This window comes from Sinocyclocheilus rhinocerous, unplaced genomic scaffold, assembly GCF_001515625.1.
Source record: "Sinocyclocheilus rhinocerous isolate Xijiao unplaced genomic scaffold, SAMN03320098_v1.1 scaffold1247, whole genome shotgun sequence".
Taxonomy (NCBI): domain Eukaryota; kingdom Metazoa; phylum Chordata; class Actinopteri; order Cypriniformes; family Cyprinidae; genus Sinocyclocheilus; species Sinocyclocheilus rhinocerous.
The window spans coordinates 323530-331880 of record NW_015630573.1 but is presented as its reverse complement, the minus strand read 5'-3'; the positions used below and the strand labels follow the sequence as shown (position 1 = coordinate 331880).

The 8351-nt window shown below is 37.8% G+C and overlaps 1 protein-coding gene across 1 annotated transcript in view; it reads right to left on the bottom strand.

Annotated features, from left to right (window-relative positions):
* The window catches only part of dnah9l (dynein, axonemal, heavy polypeptide 9 like), a 38061-nt gene that overhangs the window by 714 nt on the left and 28996 nt on the right, over positions 1-8351 (bottom strand). Inside the window, exons 61-73 of the mRNA XM_016553068.1 lie at positions 8256-8348; positions 8033-8155; positions 7627-7820; positions 6707-6855; positions 5895-6022; positions 5595-5822; positions 5506-5507; positions 4659-4712; positions 4479-4593; positions 2408-2650; positions 1167-1349; positions 892-1007; positions 206-318 (exon numbers count right to left, since the gene is read on the bottom strand). Coding sequence (XP_016408554.1) covers positions 206-318; positions 892-1007; positions 1167-1349; positions 2408-2650; positions 4479-4593; positions 4659-4712; positions 5506-5507; positions 5595-5822; positions 5895-6022; positions 6707-6855; positions 7627-7820; positions 8033-8155; positions 8256-8348 — 1741 coding nt within the window. The remainder of the gene's footprint in view (positions 1-205; positions 319-891; positions 1008-1166; positions 1350-2407; positions 2651-4478; positions 4594-4658; positions 4713-5505; positions 5508-5594; positions 5823-5894; positions 6023-6706; positions 6856-7626; positions 7821-8032; positions 8156-8255; positions 8349-8351) is intronic.

Sequence of the window (8351 nt, the reverse complement as noted above, 5' to 3'; positions counted from 1 at the left end):
TATATATATATATATATATATATATATATATATATATCAAATAAATGTTATTTTTAACATTCTATTAATCAACAAATCCTGAAAAAAATCATGATTTCCACAAAAATAACAAAAACAATATAAAATCTTTCCAAACGTTTGAATGGTAGTATACATATATAAATGTTTGTATTGTTTATATACAAGCTTGTATGTGTTACTGTACCTGTTAGAAAAGACTGAGGGTTAAATAAACCAGAGATCCAGACCACACTAGGCAGAGAGAGATCGTGAGTCCAGCTATCTAACTCTCTACAGCGGAGTAACACGTCATTGTACCTGATTGGATACACACAGACATTACATATACAAACTGTTATCATAAAACAGTACAGCCTTTATATAGTTTCAGAACTTAGTGAGTTGACAACATGCAGAAGGCAGTAAAACTATGATAATGAACAATACCATCTTCATGGAGTTCACTGCAATGCATTCAGGGATCATTTCATCCACAGAAAATGTGACCTAAACAAGATATCTTAATAATATCACCAGACCTTGCACCTTACAGAGCAGCACTCGGTTTCAGAACAGAGCTTGACCTTACAGCTAATATTCAGTTGAGCAAACTTAAATGGGGTTTTGTCTAACCAACAGGCTCATCATTAACTAAAACTAAAACTTCCATTTTCACCACTTGAAATAAAACATTAACTGAAATATTAAGCTGAAGTACTAAAATAAACTAATTGAACTGAAAACTAAAACTTAAAAATAGAAGACAAAAAATAATGACAAAAACACACAACAAAATTAGAAAAATTTAAATGAAAACAAAATATAAAAAAAATTTATATAATTCAAAACATTTACAAGAACTACAATAGTATATCGGCGATCACTGCTTACCACAGTCCAAGGCTGTATATAGAGGGGTAGGCCAGTCTGGCCCAGGTATCTGGAACATTATCAAAAAACAGAGCTGTCTGTATCTGCTCCATCTCTGATGAAATAGCCAGCTCTCCCTGCCCGAGAAAACAAGACCAGTTTACATACATGCTTGTGAAGCCAGGCTTTTGACTATCCGCCTAAAGTCTTAGACAAGAGGACACTGTGATATGAAAAGCGGCCAAGCATGATTCATATTGCAGCTGATAACAGACTAGCATGGAATAACAGCGCACCTTTAGCCCCAGGTCCAGCTCTTTGAGCGAGCGTCTTATTTCATTGAGGAGAATGTTCATACGCTCACACTCCTGGAAACACACCAGAATGTAGGGCGAGCGTTCAGCTGTTTTGGACGTGATGTCAGACATGTTGTACTCTTCTGGTAGTTTTTCCAGGATGTCATCCAAGATCGTCTTCACCTGAAACAGCAGTGGCTTAAGCAGTTTATTTGGGCAATATATGATCTGCAGACCTGCACCCTTTCAAAAGCTCAGAAACGGACCTTCTCTTCAGTGGTCTGTGAGGCTCCTTCGCCCATGTTGGAGTCTCTGGACTGCAGCTCCAAAAGAGTGTGGAAGAGGCTGTCTGATGTCACTGTAAGAAACTCAATCTCAGCGTTTGGATGCAGCCCATAATGCACTGGGCTTTCGTGTGGCAGCATCTCATCTATGTACACATGATAACCCTGGTAATCCAGGTTAGAAGGCACAACAAATCCTGGAGCCAGTGACAACTTCCTGTCAAACTGTAATGAGAAAAGTGTTAGTCTGTGCGTTTGTTTTTATGAAATGTTTATCAGGGGCTAAAATCAACCAATTGTGAAAACTTAATATTTCAAACCCAATAAACAGATAACTTTTTTACATTCTGGGCTCTGGCTATATAATTCAAAACATTTACAAGAACTACAATAGTATATCGGCGATCACTGCTTACCACAGTCCAAGGCTGTATATAGAGGGGTAGGCCAGTCTGGCCCAGGTATCTGGAACATTATCAAAAAACAGAGCTGTCTGTATCTGCTCCATCTCTGATGAAATAGCCAGCTCTCCCTGCCCGAGAAAACAAGACCAGTTTACATACATACTTGTGAAGCCAGGCTTTTGACTATCCGCCTAAAGTCTTAGACAAGAGGACACTGTGATATGAAAAGCGGCCAAGCATGATTCATATTGCAGCTGATAACAGACTAGCATGGAATAACAGCGCACCTTTAGCCCCAGGTCCAGCTCTTTGAGCGAGCGTCTTATTTCATTGAGGAGAATGTTCATACGGTCACACTCCTGGAAACACACCAGAATGTAGGGCGAGCGTTCAGCTGTTTTGGACGTGATGTCAGACATGTTGTACTCTTCTGGTAGTTTTTCCAGGATGTCATCCAAGATCGTCTTCACCTGAAACAGCAGTGGCTTAAGCAGTTTATTTGGGCAATATATGATCTGCAGACCTGCACCCTTTCAAAAGCTCAGAAACGGACCTTCTCTTCAGTGGTCTGTGAGGCTCCTTCGCCCATGTTGGAGTCTCTGGACTGCAGCTCCAAAAGAGTGTGGAAGAGGCTGTCTGATGTCACTGTAAGAAACTCAATCTCAGCGTTTGGATGCAGCCCATAATGCACTGGGCTTTCGTGTGGCAGCATCTCATCTATGTACACATGATAACCCTGGTAATCCAGGTTAGAAGGCACAACAAATCCTGGAGCCAGTGACAACTTCCTGTCAAACTGTAATGAGAAAAGTGTTAGTCTGTGCGTTTGTTTTTATGAAGTGTTTATCAGGAGCTAAAATCAACCAATTGTGAAAACTGAATATTTCAAACCCAATAAACAGATAACTTTTTTACGTTCTGGGCTCTGGACAATAAATAGCAGATAATAAAATTCAATATTATTTTGTCTAAATAAATTAAAAATGCAATTCTAAAAAAAATGCTAAAATTGAATTTAGGCATCACAACATTGTAATGTATGTACAGTCAGAAAAAAATCTATTTTCATTTTGAGGTTTGCTAAAATTTACAAGCAACAGTGTTACTCAATTTGAAGGGTTTTTAAAGATTAACTTTGTTAACTAAGATAAACTATGTTAGACAACAGCAAAAAAGACAGTGATCTTAAAAGGATTAGTCTTTGTGATATACATATATATATATATATAAGGTATATAAGGTACATAAATACATGTAAATATTTTCAAAATATATCTGCTGTATGTGTGTGTCTTTATATATACATGGGTCAATATCACTGTAGGGTGCCTTTTGGTGTCCTGTACATAACTCATTTGCCATGATAACATAAAAATAACTATGAAAGGGTGTGTTATATTAGGCTAAGTTTTTATATTCATAACAAAAGCATTACTTGGCTTTTTAGATACATTTTGTAGACTTTTTTTAGTTTTGTGTAAGAGGATGCGCGTTATTTTGCTATGTCCCATGCACTGCTCTTTAAATTTGAATTGATAGTAGAATATTGTCAAATCATAAAATTTTAAAAAGTTGTTCTCCTATTAATATTTTGTTAAATAGGAGATTACTCAATTTGAGTGTATTGATCATTTGGTAATAAAAACAATATTTTTATTTAATAAAAAAAGAAGAGTTTGTCCATGTCCCTTGAATGGTTGTCCACCCTGTGGTATTGGGGAATCCACCCCTTTAATGACATCAGGACAGCAGATATTTTGTTTCTTCAGTGGCGGGAATTTTAATGGCTGAGGTGAGTAAGTTGGTGACTTTTCAAATGACAAATTTTCTTCGTATGAGTTTGCTTACTTGCTTAACATGTCTACCCTGTCGGCATAAAATATGCTAGAAGTGATTAGAATACAGTATTTTCAAAATATGTACGTTTAAATATACCAAATTCTCTTCAACGACCAGACTAACTATTTAGCTAGTCACAGTTTGTTGTAAGCTAATATGCTAATTGAAGCTCAAAATATCCACCCTGTTTATGTTTCTGCCGGTGGACGGGATCGGCACCTGTGCCAGACACCAACCTTGCTGTTAACAGGGTTTGGGTATTGATAAGCTTAACATGTCCAGTGTCCACCCTGTCGCCATAAAATATGCCAGAAGTGATTTGAATACAGTATTTTCAAAATATGTACGTTTAAATATACCAAATTCTCTTCAACGACCAGACTAACTATTTAGCTAGTCACAGTTTGTTGTAAGCTAATATGCTAATTCAAGCTCAAAATATCCACCCTGTTTATGTTTCTGCCAGTGGACGGGATCGGCACCTGTGCCAGACACCACACCTTGCTGTTAACAGGGTTTGGGTATTGATGCTGTGCTGACTAGTTGTTCTGTTACAGGACAAACGGGATCTGGCCTCCGGGGCGGGATCCTAATTATTATCTGGCGTGGAGACCCGATCTAACTTAAACTTAAATTATGTGTAAAGAGTCTACAACTTAATATAAATAACATCAGCTGATAAATCCAAATAAAATGTTACTATGCTGACTTAAATTTTACTACAGTGTTTGTGCTATGGCAGTCTTCCAGTCGTTGTGCATGTGTGTTTGAGTGTGAGTGTACACCTGGTTAGGTTGCATGTACTCTTCCAGGTAAGTTCTGCACAGTCTCCTGTCCCAGTCATCAGTAATGTGACCTCCATACATGATCTCACCAAACCAACATCTTTTAGGGGGTCCACTCCAGGGGACAAGATGAAGAACACAGGGGAAGCAGGACCACACTCTTTGAATGAGCGTGCAAACTCCATCTTCCTGCTCTCGGTGTACTGTACACCTAGTTTCTCTTCAACAAAGTTCCTACACAAGCAAACGGACACATTTGTTATCGTTTTCTTTGTAGGGATTATTGTTTTTATACTAAGCGTATCCTAACTCCACCCCTAAAGCTAACTTTCATAAAATTTGTATAGTAGGTATTAATGAAAATATTATTTAGTGTGTTTATTAATAGGTTGTTCCAAACCTCTTCGAAACACAAATGAGGATATTTTTAATATTTACTCATTTTTTTGTCCCACCACTGAAAGTCCATGCAACCAACATTTTTAAGATTCAGTACATGAAGACACCGGAAATGTAATATTTAATTAAGACGGTTTAATCCCAGTCTTCTGCAGAGACAAGATCACTTTACATGATGAACAGTTTATTCACATTATTCACATACAAACATAGAGCTAATCAAATACAGTAAACGGGAGCTCAAACATGCTTTCTTGTAGCTAGTTGTTGAATCTCTGATTACCATATTAGATGTGCTCTATGCATGTTGATTAATGTTTATATTGATTCATATCGATTTACATTGATTCATATGGATGACTTTCACCATGTCATTTTGTACTTTTCAATTCATATAAGTTTTGGTTTCACAGACTTGCAGATGGACAAAAAGGTGAGAGAATATTTTTTTTAAAAACTCTATTTATAGTCTTTTGAAGATGAATGATTTAATTGTCTAATAGGCTTTAAATGTAATTTTCTCATTTGTCTTAATTATACACACAAGCAAAGGTTTTCGTGTTACATCTCATTCTTGACATGTCTTTTCAATTACAGCCTATCAGAACATATCTGATGTTTAATATACAGCTAATAAAGCATGATTTTTGAACCAATAGGATTTTACTATGGGTGGGGCCTCCAAAACAACATTCAACTTTTTTTCATTCTGTTTACCTGATCAAAGTTGTCCAGGGCAGCATGTAGGTTGGCCAGCATGCCTGTGGGTGGCTCATTAGTAATTTTGATGGAATTTTCTAGAATTCCCTGAGGAATGATGTGCTCCTGTTGAGTGGGAGAAGGTTCTGCACTCATGAACACTCTGTAGTCTTGGTGACTGTTCACACAGCAACGTTCGAGAAGCTTTTCTAAACTTCCCAGCCACTTTGCCACCAGGTGAACGTTCTAGAAGAAACACAAGCATTCTGCATAAGGTGTATGCATAAAATAACAGAAATATACAGATAACAGACACACCTGTAAAATGACCCAGTGGCCCTCTTTAGAGGCTTTTTCCATGGCAAGTTCAGCAACAGACTCCTGGCCTTGTCCTAGAGACACATTATGGAGCTTTCCCAGGTCTATAGTGAAACCCAGCTTCTTACCTAAACATATACACAGAAATACACAAAGGCTTTGTTCACAATGTCTGTTCAAACAGAATTTCTAGGCATATCCCATTCAAATCCATAGTTTTTCTGAACCAGTGGCCCTCATAAGGATGAGTTTCTGGAGCGAACTCTTGTTTTTCCATTCCTGAGGGAGTTTCTCTTTCTCTGGACACTCTGACTCCACCACTTTCTTCCAGCGTTTGGGAGAACCCTCGATGTCCCGGTCCAGACCACGGAACTCATCGGTGAAGCTCATTGTCTGCAGGAAAACACCAAGAAGGTGTCCGAGGAGATAATCTTCAGAGGCTATATTATAGAAATTGACTTTGAAAATGAAGAGAAATCACCATGGTTACTAAACGGATAGGACAGGATTCTAAGTTAAGAGTGTTCCTCTAATACAGCCCCAGGTCTTTAAGCAATTATGTGTGTGTGTCTGTGTCTATAGTGAAACCCAGCTTCTTACCTAAACATATACACAGAAATACACAAAGGCTTTGTTCACAATGTCTGTTCAAACAGAATTTCTAGGCATATCCCATTCAAATCCATAGTTTTTCTGAACCAGTGGGCCAGGGTTTGACTGGGTCAATATGCAGTACCATAGTCAAAATCCTGACACACTATGAAAAACAAAACAAAAAAAGATTCTTGCATGAGATGAAAAAAAAATCTTACCTAGGGACTCAACATCTTTTAGGGGGTCCACTCCAGGGGACAAGATGAAGAACACAGGGGAAGCAGGACCACACTCTTTGAATGAGCGTGCAAACTCCATCTTCCTGCTCTCGGTGTACTGTACACCTAGTTTCTCTTCAACAAAGTTCCTACACAAGCAAACGGACACATTTGTTATCGTTTTCTTTGTAGGGATTATTGTTTTTATACTAAGCGTATCCTAACTCCACCCCTAAAGCTAACTTTCATAAAATTTGTATAGTAGGTATTAATGAAAATATTATTTAGTGTGTTTATTAATAGGTTGTTCCAAACCTCTTCGAAACACAAATGAGGATATTTTTAATATTTACTCATTTTTTTGTCCCACCACTGAAAGTCCATGCAACCAACATTTTTAAGATTCAGTACATGAAGGCACCGGAAATGTAATATTTAATTAAGACGGTTTAATCCCAGTCTTCTGCAGAGACAAGATCACTTTACATGATGAACAGTTTATTCACATTATTCACATACAAACATAGAGCTAATCAAATACAGTAAACGGGAGCTCAAACATGCTTTCTTGTAGCTAGTAGTTGAATCTCTGATTACCATATTAGATGTGCTCTATGCATGTTGATTAATGTTTATATTGATTCATATCGATTTACATTGATTCATATGGATGACTTTCACCATGTCATTTTGTACTTTTCAATTCATATAAGTTTTGGTTTCACAGACTTGCAGATGGACAAAAAGGTGAGAGAATATTTTAAAAAAAAACTATTTATAGTCTTTTGAAGATAAATGATTTAATTGTCTAATAGGCTTTAAATGACATGAGGGTGAGGTGAACTGACACTTTAATTTGTCTTTCCTACAATGTTTTGTGTTGTCTTTAATGAACACATACTACATTATCATAGACTTACCGGACAGCGTATGTCATCCGGTCAGGTCGGAGAGCCCTCATAAGGATGAGTTTCTGGAGCGAACTCTTGTTTTTCCATTCCTGAGGGAGTTTCTCTTTCTCTGGACACTCTGACTCCACCACTTTCTTCCAGCGTTTGGGAGAACCCTCGATGTCCCGGTCCAGACCACGGAACTCATCGGTGAAGCTCATTGTCTGCAGGAAAACACCAAGAAGATGTCCGAGGAGATAATCTTCAGAGGCTGTATTATAGAAATTGACTTTGAAAATGTTCTATTTCCTGAAGAGAAATCACCATGGTTACTAAACGGACAGGACAGGATTCTAAGTTAGAGTGGTCCTCTAATACAGCTCCAGGTCTTTAAGCAATTATGTGTGTGTGTCTGTGTTTTGAGATTTGTGCTTACTTTAACAGCGCTCCAGGTGGAGTTGGAAAGGAAGTCGAGTGGACTGACATAACTGTGATCAATGTTGAAGCGTAGCAGAAAGTCCAGTTCTCGAGGATCCAACTCTTTACTCATTAACAGCAACTAATATACACACAAAAAATACAATACACACCCATTCAAAGTGTGTATTTTAAACGGACAGTGTAATGCGAGTGCAAGTGTTCATGTGTTCATGTGTGACCTGAAAAGTAAGCTGTGCTGCGAAGGTGAGCTTGTCTCTCTCAAACAAGCCTCTGTTGATGTAATTAAATGTAGAGAAGGTGATACAATCTATCAG